General features: G+C 44.1%; 2 protein-coding genes across 2 annotated transcripts in view; one reads left to right on the forward strand and one right to left on the reverse strand.

The window, feature by feature from the left end:
• Positions 1-15,624, reverse strand: part of LOC147341575 (uncharacterized) — a 75,928-nt gene extending 60,304 nt beyond the window's left edge. The window contains exons 1-3 of the mRNA XM_086388266.1: positions 14,940-15,624; positions 2,123-2,170; positions 422-564 (exon numbers count right to left, since the gene is read on the reverse strand). Of these exons, the coding sequence (XP_086244392.1) occupies positions 422-564; positions 2,123-2,170; positions 14,940-15,613 (865 nt within the window). The 5' untranslated portion in view covers positions 15,614-15,624. The remainder of the gene's footprint in view (positions 1-421; positions 565-2,122; positions 2,171-14,939) is intronic.
• Positions 5,139-6,914, forward strand: LOC147341576 (uncharacterized). The gene has a single exon (XM_086388267.1). The coding sequence runs from the start codon at positions 5,458-5,460 to the stop codon at positions 6,700-6,702; it is 1,245 nt and encodes a 414-aa protein (XP_086244393.1). The 5' UTR covers positions 5,139-5,457; the 3' UTR covers positions 6,703-6,914.
• Positions 15,625-16,671: the final 1,047 nt, after the last annotated feature.

The raw sequence follows: 16,671 nt of genomic DNA on the forward strand, positions 1-16,671 counted from the left end.
TGTGAAATACGTCTTTGTCAAAATAGTATTTACAGTGCTCTGACCTCTGCAGACAGCTCAGCATGGGCAATCCCTTAATAATCACTGAATGAACAACAGTCACTCTAAACAAATACTATATATACTATTATATTCAAATGTCATTATTTACATTAAAGTATGGATAAAAGATATTGAATGTAAAATAATACAAGAATAATAATTCAATGAGAAAATTAATTTCCTTCATATTAAACTAAGAACTCACTATTAACTAAAATTGCTAAAAACAATGCATGCATATTTGATATTATATTCACATATGATGAAATGACTGTACAGAAACTGAGATGTGAAATGATGTCCAGCTGTACTGGTGATTTAGGTTAAATAGTATTAACATCTGTTTCAAATGGGTACCCTACCCACATTCTGCACTTACTGTGATTAAGTGTAAATGAACTTTCCAGGCTACTAAGATGCTGAAGCCGGGCCTGCATTATTCCTGATCTGTTTCGGAGAGCTGGCATGGTTTGTGATTTTCGGTCTACTCCAAAGTGTTTTGACAGCCAGGCATCATGCACCCTAAAATAAATGTTAAAGTTAGGAAATGGATTACTCTAATACTGTATCTCAATGTTACATTTTTTAAACTAATAAATGACTAGGTTTTCACATAAACACTGTGCTATGCTCAGTATTCTACCAATTCTTATGTGGCTTAAATGAGACGTCACTGAGAATTGTATAATGCTTACTGTATATTTAAAATACCTTATACTACAAGAATGCAAGTAAGGAATTTAGAGAGAGTTTCTTACTTCCCTTCCTCTCCTCAAAAATATCAGAGAGTGGATAATATATCAGAGTGGACAATACTGCAATAAGATTCCATCTTTATCTCAGGAGATAAGGAAAGGCAAGAGTCAGAGAAAACAATGAGAGGGACACTCAAGAGTTGACATGGCAGGGGGTGGTTTCCTGGAGTCAGATATTTAAGAATGAGCACCTGTTCCTGGATTGGAGTTAAACTTGGATCAGAATTTTTTACTCTACAAAGATGTCTATTTGCACATTTTTATTTTGTTTTCCTTTAATTTTAGGGTTTCATTAAAAAAATTAACAACTAGGTAATGCAGGGACTGAGAAAGAAGAAGTTTTTCCATCCTCTAGTAAACACAGAAGGCAGGTCACCAGAATCTTAGAGGTTAAGGTTCATGATGGTAGTTACCATACCAGTTCCCAACCAGCTCCCAGTGCTGGGAAGACAACAAAAATTGTCACCTGAATTATTAGTATGTCCCAGAGTCTCAGCAATAAACCTAATCCAAACCACCTCCTTGGGCTTCCCTCATAGCTCAGTTGGTAAAGAATATGCCTGCAATGCAGGAGATCCTGGTTCAATTCCTGGGTCAGGAAGATGCCCTGGAGAAGGGACAGGCTACCCATTCCAGTATTCTGGCCTAGAGAATGCCATGGACTGCAAAGAGTTGGGTGTGACTGAGCGACTTTCACTTTTTTTCAAACTGCCTCTTTAGTTTTTGGAAGTGCCATGAAATTTACTTTCATAAAGAAAATAATTCTATTTAAGATCCTTTAATGTCTAACTCTACCTCTGAAATATATCTTATCAAAATAAGCAAGTAATCTTTTCCTTAGGATCCCACAAACATTTTCTAAAGTATTTATTTCACTAAGACTTACACAGCAAAAAGAAGAAAGAAATAATATATAATGCATGTTGCAATTACTGTTTGGGATTTCTGTTTACATTACTAACTGAGGTGAATATTGATAGGTTGTAGACAAAAGGACACAACTGACAGTTGTCCTCACTTGACAATTTCCTGCCTTCCCCTGGATCTAGTCTTTTCTCACATCCTTCAGAAGAGACAAGCATCTGTTCTAGGATTAGACCGGAAACGGTGCACATCAGTCTAACCATTACCCTTTGGGAAACTTAAAAAAATGTTACACTTCACATCAGGTTAATTTCAACTTTAAGTTGAGAAGCATTAAATAAATCATGGGTATCTTCAGGCTAGCTCAAAAGGAAGCATCTAGGTTTTGCATGGCATGATTAAGACTGCCCTCTGTTGGAAGAGAAGAAAAAAAGAGGGAATTGCACTGCTATGGGAATTACCTTGCTATGTTTCTTTTCCCCATGTATCTAAAGTGAAACAAACATACTCTAGAAAGAAAAACAGTAGCATGTTAGTACTATATTACCATACTTTGCATTTTAACAAATAATATTTGAAAATTCATGTGTTACAAAGAATGACCTATTTAAAATCATATTACAAGAATATGTTTTGGTATACACAAATAAATATACAACCACCAGCCATATTATATCACTCTACATTCATTTGCTACAGTTACTTCAGCACCAAAAAGTCTCAGGTCTTCATATACAATTATAATGACATATTTTTAAAAAACGTATCAATGCAAATCATCCTTCGAGCTTTATAGTGTGTGTCATAGCAAAGGTCTCTAAAAAGTCATTCACACCTAAAAAGGTTCTTAAGCCCTAAAAATTGTGGCAATTGCTATATTTTTTTATAATGGCATTAAACCACTTTCTAGTATAGAAAATCCCAAACATACAAAAGTAGAGAGGACAGCAAACTAAACCCCACATACCCAGCACCCACGAGCTTCAACAATTAGCAACTCATGGCCACTCCTGTTTAACTTCTACCCCAAACAGGTCCTCCCCACTCCCTCCACACTTACTACCTCCTCCATAATTTTAAAGTAAATCCCCAACAACATCATCTATTTTCATTAGCGAATATTTCATTTTTAGAGTGTTTTTTTTTTTTAATCCTGCTTTGTTTGCAAATATTTTCTCCAAATGTTTTGCTGGACATGCACATACACTATCATATATGTTATGTGTACTATTTATTTTAAAATGTATTTAGAAATTACACATCACTCTAATTTCTCTCTTACCCTTCAACAAAATAGCTCAGCAAACAACATAGGACAACTTCCCCCCTCCACTTAGGAAAAAATCAAGTACCTTGGAATATATATACATGTACACACAAACACACATTTCTGAAGTGGGTAGAATTACTTGGCTCTATCTAAGGATACACATTCTAAACTCCAACATTTAAGGGACTCCATTAAGCCAGCATCTGCTTTAAATGAATAATTAGTACAGCTGGTGCCACTTCCAGTTTTCCAGATCACACAAAGATTCCTGATGGTCTGCAAAGATGGGCTATTATCAGCTAGAGTTTTCTATAATACCACAAGTATTTCATTTACATGTTTTTCTTCTATGTGTGAAGAAGCTATATGTCAACCTATAAACTATGAAAATAGTTTAACATTCCCTACATTATGTACAAACATGCTGATGAAAACAAAAAAGGAGTAATATTTCATTTACTATAAACATTAAGCTCCCAAAAATAAGAGGAAACTTCATGAAAATAAGACAATTTACTCTAGAAGTATGAGAATGTTTATGAGCTTCTGGGGAGATACCTTGTTCCAGTAAGTTAAGAACGTATCTGAAAATGGAATAAAGTGTTACAGCTTGAAATAGCAGAGACCATAATAGCAAATATTAATAGCACAGTGAATTCCAAAGTACCAATAACTTTAGTTTCAATAACCATCAACTCATAACCAGTTCTGTCTCATCTGAATCCTGCCCTCCTATCTCATCTCACTGCCCAATACCCACACTACACTCTATTGAATTAATTCCAAATATACTGCTAAATCTGTAAGTATTTTCAACTTTAACAATTATTTTTATTTACTTTATAAATGTTCTTTTTGATGGCTTATCATCCCTGAAGACAGGAAGCGAAGTAGACCTGGGGTTTTTCTTAAAATTTTATGCAAAATGGTGCATGTATGTGCATTGTTCCAAAGGCAGGGTCAAGCACCTTTGCCTGCTACTCAAAGGACTCAGAGAACCAAAAAGTTTGAGAACTTGAGAGGAAAAGTGATAACTTATTTTCCTCTTTCTCTTTGGATTATTAACCCTGAAGTTCTAGGAATATACATACATACCACACAGATTCATGCAACAACTATTTTAGATACAAAAGCCTCTATATCACATATACTTCTCTTTGAGTTGTTCTTTTTTTTTTAACTTCCAACACACTCACTGAAACTTTTTTAAAAGAAAAATATTACCCCCACTTAACCTTCATTCCGTTTTGTAACCTATTCAGATATAGCTAATGGTGTCAGCGGTTTCACGTCTAAATTTTAAAAACCTAGTGGAAGTGTTACTCAGTCGTGTCCGACTCTTTGTGACCACATGGACAGTAGCCTCATTGGGCTCTTCTGTCCATGGAATTCTCCAGGCAGGAATACTGGAGTGGGTTGCCATTTCCTTCTCCAGGGGATCTTCCCGATCCAGAGTCTGAACCTGGCTCTCCCGCATTGCCGGCAGACTCGTTACCTACTGCTGCTGCTGCTAAGTTGCTTCAGTCGTGTCCGACTCTGTGCGACCCATAGACGGCAGCCTACCAGGCTTCCCATCCCTGGGGTTCTACAGGCAAGAACACTGGAGTGGGTTGCCATTTCCTTCTCCAGTGCATGAAAGTGAAAAGTGAAAGTGAAGTCGCTCAGTCGTGTCCCACTCTAGTGACCCCATGGACTGCTCCTCCGTCCATGGGATTTTCTAGGCAAAAGTACTGGAGCGGGGTGCCATTGCCTTCTCCGCATTACCTACTGAGCCACCAGCAAAGCTCTAGCATGGCAATTCTGTAACTGATTACTGTTGCGATCCATGCTAGAGCTTAGCAAAGCTCTAGCATGGATCGCAACAGTAACACCACCAGCAAAGCTCTAGCATGGATCGCAACAGTAATCAGTTACAGAATGGCCAGTCTCCCGAGAGCCTCTAAATCTAGGAATGGACCACTAAGCAATGTTGCCTAAACGGAGGGGTGACAGGGAGGAAAGAGTGCATGGCTTTTGACTTTATGTCCAACTTACTAATGACCATGGGTATTTGTGGTTTTCAATGATTATAAAATATTGACTGTCGGGAATAAAGATGCAAAAATCGGGTCAAATTAATTTGTTTCAAAAATAAAGCAAGGGTAAGTTCCAACCCCCCCCCCCCTCTTTTGTGACGCACTTCAGCTCAGCGGGGCTTTCCCAGAAGTCACTGCGTTTCCACTCTCTCTAGTCTCCTGTTGGCACAGGGTCGCTTGAAGCCGCCATCTTCCGTGCCTTGTGCCTTCGCTCTTATCGGCAAAGGAGGCTGGTGTCTCCTTCCAGCCCCCCACCTACGTCCTGCTGTCCACCCCTGAGCCATCTTTGATCCATCTTCTCCCCCACCAGGTGCCCTGAGATGACTTCACAGGTCTGTAAAAGCGGTGAAACTCTCGATCGGTCCGCAGCCCAGTTCTAGTTGACGGCCCTTCTGCCATTTTCTGGAGGTGCCTGTCTCCACTATTTGACAATCCCAGTCAGAGAATCAAGATGGAGGTGGGGGATGTGGGTGAAGAAGACAGGGAAAGTGGGCGGAGCTCTTCTGAAGAAGATACAATGCAGAACGTTAGCCTCTGTGATGTGTCTTCTGAAGATTTTAAAAAAACCTGGCTAACACTAAAAGAGCTCCATGACAGAGAGCTACGCCGACTTCAGGGGAAAGTAAACAGTTTGAGAAAAGAGCGATTGTCAGACGGGAGGAGGACAGGCTCCATATCCAGAATTAAAGAGTTGACGGAGCAAAAGAGAGCCCTGAATGACACTATCCATGACCTGCGAGGTCAGTTAAACGCGAAAGTATGCGATCACTGTACAGTAAACGAAACATACAGAAATACACTACAACAAGAATTTTATGATATCCAACAACAAAATCTGAAGTTTATTTGTGAGTTTACAGCAGAAAGGAATAAATTAAGAGAAGAAAACAAGCAACTTTTGGCTAGGCTCAAGAGGAAACAGCCACAGTCTCGCCGTTCTTCTTCTGATAGTGATGACGACTTCATCCCTGGGTCTCAAAAGAGCGAGTCATTTATTTCGATCGGGGACCCTCCACCTGGACCTGAGAGGTATGCAGCTCTCAAAATGATAACGCAAACGAAAACCAAACAGATGAAAGCTCGAGGGAAAAAGAAACAGCCACACAGTTCCGAACTTCAGGTTCCGTTGTACAGGCAGGACGTCTTTGAGGTGCCAGAGAGCCCTCAAGAGATTTCCTCTAACAGCACTAAGACTATCACAATAAGCAGTGGCAGTCAGAAGTCATCTAGCACTGTTCCTTCAGCGTCTACACTCGGCCCTCAGACTGTGTATGGATTTCAAGATGACTCCAGCCTTCCTGATGCCAGGCTTGGCCATCCACAAAGCAAATACATTTTCACACAGAGGACTGAGATTGATTTCCCTTGGAGCCTTTCCATTATTTCTCCAGAAGAAGACCTACCTACTGAAATATTATCTGCAACTTCAGAGGAAAGTATGATTGACTACAGCAAAAGCATATTTTCTCCTATTACACGGAGAGACGAAAACACCACTTTACATCTATTTCCTTTAGACTATACTTCGAGACCATCATTTGGTGTTTTTCGCGTTTCAATGAGAGAGAGCAGTAGCCAGACACCTTGCAGAGAACAGTCCACAGCAAGGAAGGATACGAATGGAGCTACAGGTGCAGCCCATGATGCTGATAAGCCACAAGATGAGACTCAGGCTTGCACTCAGGGTCTTCAATAAAGAGAAAAACCAAGATATAGTTAGAAAAAGGGGGGAAGTAGCTATCACTCCATCTCTGTCTTAAGGAGACTACTTTTCTGGTCCAAGAGGACAGTCTTCCTATCAATTCAGACTATTTAACATTTGTATTCAGACTATGTAACTGATAATTCCTGACTTTGATTCTATTTCCCAGAATATAATATACAGGCAATAAAATGTTGGGCAAATGACTAAGACTTTGAAATAGTGACTTATTGCCAGTTAATAAAATTCAGCTACAAAGAAAGAAACTTAGTTTTCAGAATCCCTCTACTTCTGTATAGAAGTGTAGAGATGATCATCATTTTGTTGAAATTAAGCTGCTAGTGTCTGTGAGTCAGTGTGTGCCATGCTGAGTTGGTTTAGTTGTGTCCTAGTTTTTGCAACACTGTGGACTGTAGCCTGCCAGGCGCCTCTGTCCGTGGGATTCTCTAGAAGAATATGGCAGTGGGTTGTCATGCCCTCCTCCTGGGGATCTTCCCATCCATCGAGTCTCTTAGACTCTTGCACTGGCAGCTGAGTTCTTTATTACTAGTGCCACCTGGGAAGCCCTTATGAGTCAATAAGAAGGCTTAAAAAAAAAAGAAAAGAAAGCCAAGAGAACACCTAAAAGGCCTGGACTGTAAGAGTTCAACCCTGTAATACTTGTGAAATACTTACTTGGCTTGACAAGGTAACTACAATACTTACACTGAGAAAGATTCAGAAGCAGATATTTTTCAGAATAAAGTGAGTATGACTTTCCAGATACCATATAGCATGACTTAAATTACAAAAGAGAAGATGTGACACAGGCTGTATACTAGTTATGAAGATTTGCTTTTAAAAATCAAAAAGCAAGAAGGAAAAACCTCATTAACAAAGACCAACTATTTAGCAAGCAAGGGCAACATTTACAAGAGCAGGAGACCTTTTCAGGAAACAAAGCAGTTATGGTTTTATCTGTAACAAAAAGCAGCCAGTTGCTTGTCACTGGTTATCACAGTGTGTGTGTGTGCATGTGTGTGTGTGTGCTTGTGTTTGCACGTGTGTACGTGTGCAAGTGTGTGCACATGTATACTGAATGGAGGAGGGGAGAACTAGTCAGCAATGCATGTCCCTTTCCTTCCTTTCTTCTGTCCTCCCCCTACCACCCTCCTTACTTTCCCTGGGCCGTGGTAGTATTCAACTCCTTTTTTCTTTGCGTTTTTTTTTTTTTTTTTTCCATGTGTCCTTGGCGTGTAGAAAAAAAAAAGTTATTGACTGAATTGATGTGCCATAAAACTCACCCTTTAAAATAGAGTACAATACATTAGTTTATATGGTATATTTAAAAACTTGTAAAACCATCACCACAGTTTTAGAATATCTTCATCACCCTTTAAAAAAGCCCATACATAATAGCAGTCGCTTTCTACATTCCCCCACTTTTTAGCTTGTGGGGAGACAAAAACAATAAGCTGTGGTTGTGGGTGTTAATTTGATTCAATATCTCTTGGAATGAAGTACCACCAGGGTTGAATATTATCTCCCTTTACATTTCTCTTTCCCAAAACATGGAAGCTTATAACATAGCATCAATAATCTTTGACTTTTACTCTAAATCATACATTCTAAGTAGTTGAAGGTTGTAGTTGTTTAAAACTGTTTTATTAATGTACTTTACATTTCATATCTAGCTTTTGATGTGTTTCAATCTCTCTGGCAAGTTAACTATCAACTTATTTTATGTTTTTATATTCTGCATTATTACAAAAATATTTAAAATAATATTTACTAAAAACAAAATGGAAAAGGAGTAAAATTTACTGTATTATGATTTGACTTTTGCTGTAACTCATACATTCTAAGTACTTGATTCTAGTTATTGCCGGTGCCAGCCGGCAAAGTCGATCAGGTCCCGAGAACGTGCACGGTGGGGCTAAGAAAGAAACTAAAGCAAGAGACTACAACAAAGATGGGGTCGAGAGGTTCAGACACGTCTCCACGAAGGGACGCAGTCTGACACCAACTTCATTCAGCATCTTATATTTATACAGAAAAGCGTGAGAAAGACAAGACAGTTGACATTTTTTCTTGGTTGACGTATACATCTTACAAACAGTCACAAGAAACCTTGAGAGCATGGGAATGGCACCCTGTTATTATTTCTTACACCAGATAACCTTTCTCTGTGCGTGAGAAGTTTGCACAGAACTCCAGGTGTCTGCAGTAAATAAGCGCCTAATCTCTGGGGTGGCAGGACAGAGAGCTTTGTTTGCAAGCAAACCCTCAAGGACTGAGGCAGCTCCCAGAGCTTGTGTCCTTTGGACAGAGGACCCCGTTCTCACGGGCAGCTCCCCGCAAGTTATTCAAAACTTTTATTCATTTACTTTAGAATTAGTTATTCATATCTAACATTTGATGTGTTTCAATCTCTGGCAAGTTAACTGTCAACTTATTTTATGTTTTTATATCCTGCATTATTAGAAAAACAATGTTTAATATTTACTCAAAACTAAATAGAAAATAAGTAACATTTAACTACTGTATTGTGCTGATCAAAACCAAGGTGCTTTTATGTTCTTCATTGCTGTTTGCTTTTTTCTTTTAAGTATTTATTTATTATTTGGCTTCCTGGGGGTCTTAGGTGCAGCATGTGGGATCTGTATCCCTGTCCAGAGATTGAACCCAGGAGCTCTGCATTGCCAGTGCAGAGTCTTAGCCACAGGGACGTTCCCAGGGATTTTGTTTGTTTGTTTTGTTTTCGGGGGGGGGGGGGAGTAGTTGTGTGTGTGTGTGTGTGTGTTTAGCAAAAGTAGAAAAAAGAAAGGGGAAGAAATTGTGTAAACAAGTGTGGTACTGGGAATGAGTTAACCTTCTGATTGTACTTCCAAAGGACATGCAGTTTACAAAAACCTTTTGCTTGTATTCTATCATATATAGTAAAGAGGAAATGGTAAATTGTAAATAATACAATTATACATCAAGGTAAAGAGAACAGAGTCTGGAAAAGAACCTGACAGCATACAAAACTGGGTAATGGTCCTGTGAAGATAGCAACAGCATTCCTTACTCTCAAAGAACCCTTCCTGTCTTTTTGTTTGCGTTTGATTTTGTAAATCCTGGGTCAAATAAAAGCTACGTTAAATATGACTTTTGGTTATTGTTATTTTCTTCTGTTTAACTTAGTCATTTAATGTACTCTATGTTCTGCATGAAAAAATACTTTAGCACTTCTAAAACTATTGCCTGACCTTTGAAACTAATTTTTTTGTCTTTAAAAAAATATCCTGTTACTAAACAGAAATTTTGATAACCTTATTTCTTTTTCCAAACCTTTGTGTCGAGGGCTGACTTTCAATAGATTGAAGCGAGAGAGCTGCTCTGCTACAGGCAAATCCCCAACCCAGAAGCAGGTCATCTAGAAATGGTTTAGCACCAGGTTCCCCCAGGTTCCCCACAATTGAGTGGTGCAGTGTTGGGTGAGGGGGCTGCTGCTTTTCTGGTTGTGCCCGTGTTCCAGGATGAAGAGTTCTCTGTACTGGACCCAGTCCCAACACGTGGAGGGATGTGCCACACGATGCCCCAAAGGACCTGGGCAGTGGCCCCATGGTGGGGACGGTGGGGGACTGGCTATCTGAGGCCAACCGAGGCTCTCGTGGCATTGCCAGAAACTAATTTTTAAATAAAATTATTTCAAAGGCTCAAATCTGTATGATGGACATAAATCTATTTTAAGTTAAAATATAGGAATATTCTAAGGTCAAAGTCTACCAGCTACTGTCCCCATGCCCAACAAAAATCAGTGAGAGAGGAATGCTAAAACTTAAATCCTAGACACCTCCCTTCCCGGGTCTAGCCTATGTAGTTTGCACTCCACCAATTAGCCATGCGGTCACTTAGATGCAGTCAAGCACAAAGGAAGTCAATCATGAATAGTCACTGCAAGGACTGATGCTAAACCTCAAACTCCAGTATTTTGGCCAACTAATGCAAAGAACTGACTCATTGGAAAAGACCCTGATGCTGGGCAAGGTTGAAGGCAGGAGGAGAAGGGGACATCAGAGGATGAGGTGGTTGGATGGCATCACCGACTCAATGGACATGAGTGTGAGCAAGCTCCAGGAGCTGATGATTGACAGGGAAGCCTGGCTTGCTGCAGTCCCTTGGGTGGCAAAGAGTCAGACACAACTGAGCGACTGAACAACAACACTTAGTTGGGAAACCACCTCTCAGATCTACTCTTCCCCCATCCTCACCTCCAGTGTTCCGTTCAGGTCCTTATGGCCTCGCTCTTATAGGTCACGTCTGTGTGTGTGCTGTGTGCTAACTCGCTTCAGTCGTGTCTGACTCTGCAACCTACTCAATTGAAGCCTGCCAGGCTTCTCTGTCCATGTGGATTCTCAGGCAAGGTACTCGAGTGGGTTGCCATGCACTCCTTCAGGGGATCTTTCTGACCCAGGGATTGAACCCTCTTCTCCTGGGTCTCTTGCTTTGGCAGGCAGGTTCTTTACCACTAGCGACACCTGGAAAGCCCTTGAATACCCAAAGCACTTGACAGATGTCCTCTACTGTAGCAAATAATAAAGAGGTTTGTGGGCATGTCCATTTCTCCCACTGGACTCAGGTTTCTCTAGGCCAGAGACTGTTCAGGGTGATTACAGGATTTCTACCTAGAAGGAGCTTAGGGCCAGCATTCTGAATGGAAGGGACAACAACCAGGGGCTTCTGGGTTTATTTGTGATGTCTGGAGGGAATACACCATGTGGCACCACAGAGCATATAAAGATGGATGTAGCCTGATCAGTCTGGGTTTAACTGACTCACAGGTTCTTTGCTCTTCAGCAAGGGCTTTTCTTCTAGAAATTTTGTGGGAGTGCACTCAAGGTAGTGCTGTTAACACAAGAGGCCTGGGATGGGATCCTCTGAATTTAACCTAAGGCAGAGGAGCAAGGTTCTGGGTGAGTTTCCATCAATGTCCTGAAACCCACTGACCGCTACATCTTCAACTTCTAGCGCAAGATCCCATTCTAATTTCGATTGAATACAATCAATGCTGTCTCTAATAATAAGGCTTAACTCAAAGCTTGTGCTGTCTCCTTCAGTCACAGGAGCTGGCAGAAGCATGCATATGTCGGGAAAAGTCAAGGAAATCACAGGTCATCCGTGAGTCATCCATCTCCTTCCTTTACATCTTAACCATCAACCTCTTTCAGTGCTTTCCTTGCAACACCTCTCTTATTATCCTGATCATACACAAGTGCTCTGCTGGGTCCCATGAGGCAGGCAGACATACAGCATTTAGGCCCGAGCCTGAACAGAAGGCGTGCATAACCTATCTTTCCAGGGGCCACCTCTAATCTTAGATTCCTGCGGAGCTTTGCACTCTGGTGAGTCCCGTCTCCCTCCAGCCCCACACTCAGTCAAGTCTCCCTGTTGACTTCTCTTCCAGTGTCATTTCACTCCCTCTGCACCCCAACTCAGCCTCAAGGGCAAATGAAGCCCTTCTGCCTTGACTGGTTTGGCCAATACACCCTCCTGCCAAGCCGGACTCCTCGTTGAGCCCACAGGGGCACCACCACTGTTACTTCTGGGCCTGTGCTCCTGCTCGCCTCCCAAACTGGGAGTAACTTCTCCTCCACCAACTCAAATGTCACCCACCCTAAAAGTCTAGCTCAAATTTCAGTTCTTCCTCAGAATTCCCAGCCCTCAGTTTCCCCTCTTCTGAATGCCTGTGGTACGTATTGTTTGGACTACACAGTCTGGCAATCATAAAGCAAGTCTCCAATACATGATCATTCGCTTTTTACCAATGGCCTGTACATACTTGCGTGAATGCCCACCAGGCCTGCCCTGCTGCTCTGGGAGAGGCCCAGCTCCCCTCCCAGCCAAGGACTCTCCTCATTTCTGCAGAGAGAGGCAATGAGTGCAGTGGTTAGGGGCATGGTCTCTGGAAGCCACTGCTGGGGTCAGCAGCCTAGCTCCCTCCTGCAGTCTACCACCTACGAGACTCTGGGCAAGCCTCTGGGCCTTGCCGTGCCTGTTTCCTCCTATACAAAACAAGAATGGTAACAGCACCAACAGGAGAGGTTCTGTGGAAAGCTGAAATAGGTCACGTGGAAAACTTAGAGCGCTGCCCGGCATAGAGTAAGCACTATAGAAATGCTAGTTGTTATTAAGAATGCCACAATGTGGGCTTACCAATCTACACAGACTAAAACTAAGCTGGTAACCTAATCATTTTTATACACACTCAAACGATTAGAGCTGGAGGAGCCCTTAAACCTTATGGAGTTCAACCTCCTTTCACAGAGAACACTGTTGCACGAGGGAGGGAAATGACCAGTCCTGAAGTCCCACAGCTGGGTAAGGTCAGACCATTATAACAGTCAAGTCCCCTGTTTTGTTTTGCCTTTTTTCCCCCCTCCATATCTTAATGTAATTGTATCAATATTTCCAATGGGAAAAAGTTTCTGTATTTCTAAGTAACCAAGTCGCCAATGAACCTCTGTGACAAAACTGATTAGTTGGGGATTGCCAGTATCAGCTAGAGTCAGCTGTTTGTTGTTCCAGGTGTGAGGTGTGTAGGAGAGGGAGTCTGGAGGAGGGAGGGGACTGCAGTGGCACGGTGACAATCAGGAGACTACAGAGATGGGTGGCTTCCCTGCTGGCTCAGCAGTAAAGAACCCACCTGCAATACAACGCAATGCAGGAGATGCGGGTTTGATCCCTGGGTCGGGAAGATCCCCTGGAGAAGGATATGGCAACCCACTCCAATATTCTTGCCTGGGAAATTCCCATGGTCAGAGGGGCCTGGAGGGCTACAGTCCATGGGGTCGGAAAAGAGTTGGACGTGACTGAGTAACTCAGTGACAACAACCGAAGGGAAAGGTGACCCCCCTCCCTTCTCTGCACTGTAGCTGCCCCATGATATGGAAATCAGATCCCCCCAAGTGAACTAGGAGCATGGGGGGCACAAGATTACACAATATACTCTAAGGCTCTAAGCCAATGCACAACACCTGGCTCAGTACTAAAGAAGGCAGGCACTTGAATGAATGACTGGCAAACTACAAACTTCCCTCAAGTCTCTCCTCAAATGCTGCCTTTTCAGTGGCAGTCTACGTAGTCCACCCTATTTACAATGGCAAACCCCTAGATTGCTTTGTTTTTCTCCATAGTACTTACTGCCCTCTAACAGACCTTATAATTTACCGCCCCCCCCCCGCCCCCCGCTTAAGCTGACTCTACCAATAGCATACCAGCTCCAAAGGGCAAGGACTTGCTCTGTTTTGCTCACCACTGTATTCTCTGCCCCTAGAACACTGCCTGGCATAGGGCTCGCAGAGTGGGCATAGGTTTTGTTGACTGAATCAATAGAGGGCATCCAAGTTTCCTAATCAACATTTCAACTTGGGTTTCAAAGCCCAACGCACTGGCTGAAAAAGCAATAAACAAATTGTGGTTGTTTGTGTCAACGTGACAATAAAACCTAACTATCTTCACCAAAAAAACGTCCAGAAGGTCGCTCAGGCCAAAAGCTGTCCCTCAGGAATTCATTAGTGCCCCTCCCCACAAGTTTTCACAGTAACTCTGGTTGATTCATTTAAATGGCCGCACCAGATGAGGAGCATATGAGAATTCCCATCTGTGCAACTTTTCTGTAAATCGAAAATTATTCCAAAATATAAAGGTTACTAAAGAAAAAGGCTTCCACGCGGATGGTGCCCCGGATTTCCCATGGATTTCTTGTACGCCAGAGGAGACCCGTCCTTTGCTACAGGGACTAGGCGCTTCAGAGGTTCCCTTCGACTGCCGCCACCTCGCTGGACCCGCCGCGCAAGGAGCCTCGGCGCGTCACCCGCACTCCCGGACCTTGGTCGCCGTCCCCGCGGGCTCCCAGCCCCTCATCCCCGCTCCGGGCCACGGGGACACTCCCGCCCCCGACCCCGCGAACTCCTTTCGGGCCCCAGGCCTTAGCGCCAGGCTCCTCGGCGCTGCCCGACGACCAAGGGAAGTGCGGCGACAAGTCGTCGTCCTCCCGCCCCGCCGCCCCCGCCGCCCGGGATCCGGGAAAGCCCGGTCGCCCCGGGTCCCCCAAGCTCCAGCCGGGCGCGGGAGGCGCCTGCCGCCGCGGCCGCGGGCTGTCCCGAAGAGGGCCCTCGACCCCGACTCCGCCGCGGCCCTCGGCCCCAGGCGCCCCGGCGGGCCTCTCGGCCGCGATTCCCGCTGCCCCGGCTGGGGACCGAACTCACCCGCGGGCGCAGCCACGCCGCCGCGGCCGGCGTAGAGCAGCAGCACCCACAGCCCGCAGAGCCGCGCCGGCCGCTCCATGCAGCCCCCCGCTCGCTCGGAGCCCGGCCGGGCTGCAGCCGCCGCAGTCTCCGCCTCTTTCGCTCCCTCTCCCACTTCCCGGCTCCGCCGCCCTGGAGGCAGGGGGGGCCGGCGCAGACGGGAAGGGCCGCCCCGCCCACCGGCCGCAGGTAACCCCGCGGCCAGCGCCGGCCGAGGGGCGGGGCGCCCGCGGCTCCAGCAGCGGCTTCCGAGGCGCGACACCTGGCCCCGCGGCAGCCGAGCCTCCGTCGCGCCCCGGGAGTTCGATCGCCGGCCAGGCAGAGCGGCCCCGACCTCGTCGCGGCCAGGCCTCTGCGCCGCCCGGCTCGGTGCGAACTGTGTGCAGCCCGGAGGAACCTCGGACGTGTCCAGCCGAGCACCCGGGCAGGGCAGGGCGGCCTCCGAGTCTCAGCTTGCAGTCGTTGGCCTCTGAGCCCTTGTTTCCTAAAACTCTGACTCCGGGGTTAGAAATCCCAGGCCTGACTTCACAGGGTGCACTTGGAAGACCAAAGAGGGCACTTGGTGGAAGCCTCCTTTGTGAACGGGACAGAAGGTATATTTGAGAGCTGGTGATACATAATGTGAAGTTGAACATAGAAAGAAAGAAAAAAGCTAAATGTTAAATATGAGAGACAGTACCATACTGGGCTTCCCTGGTGGGCCAGTTGGTAAGAATCCCTCTGGAATGCAGGAGACCCAGGTTCGATCCCTGGGTGGGAAGATCCTCTGGAGGAGGTCATGGCAACCCAGGCCAGTATTCTTGCCTGGAGAATCCCATGGACAGAGAAGCCTGGCGGGCTACAATTCATGGGGTCGCAAAGAGTCAGGCAGGACTGAGCATCTGAGCACAACAGAGTACCATGCTATGTACTTGGATTTTTAAAAACTCACAGCCAACTTTCTATACACTTCTTTTTTACAGATATATATTGGGAGATGGAAGGTGAGCTGGAAAAGTACGCACTGAATACGTTGAAAGTGGGTGATTGTGAGGATTAAGGATGATGAGGATGGAGGAAGAACCCTTTAGTTTTCCTGTGGCTGCTGTAACAAATTATCACAAATTTAGTGGCTTTAAACCACCCAGTTTTATGATATTCATATTAGAATTCTGTAGGTCAGAAGTCTCATCAGACTCCAGTCAAGCTGTAGGCAGACCTGTGTTCACTTCTGGAGGGCGTGAGGGTGAATTTATTTCCCTGCCTTTCCCAGCTTCTAGAGACTGCTACATTCCTTGACTGCTTCCTGCACCACTCAGACCTCTGCTTCCTTTGTCACATCTCTTTCTCTGACTCTGACCCTCCAGCCTTCCTTTTTCATTTATAAAAATCCTGGTGATTTGATTGGACCCACCAGCTCTAGAGAAGCTAGTGGTTGGGGTAGGGGAATGGGAGGTACCAACTACTGGGTGTTAGGTAGGTAGCGAGGACGTATTCTACACCACAAGGAATATAGCCAATGTTTTGTGATAACTGTAAATGGAGGGTAATCTTTTAAAATCTGTGTACAAAATTTTTTTAGTGTAAAAGGGAAAAAATGTATAGGACCTACTAGATAACCCATGATCATCTTCCTATCTCAAAATCCTTGATTTCTATTAATAAAAAGCTACTGTATAGCCCAGGAAACTCTACTCAGTACTCTGTAGTGACC

This window comes from Bos grunniens, chromosome X (genome assembly GCF_055505025.1).
Source record: "Bos grunniens cultivar Pamir isolate PY7600 chromosome X, Bosgru_T2T1.0, whole genome shotgun sequence".
NCBI lineage: Eukaryota > Metazoa > Chordata > Mammalia > Artiodactyla > Bovidae > Bos > Bos grunniens.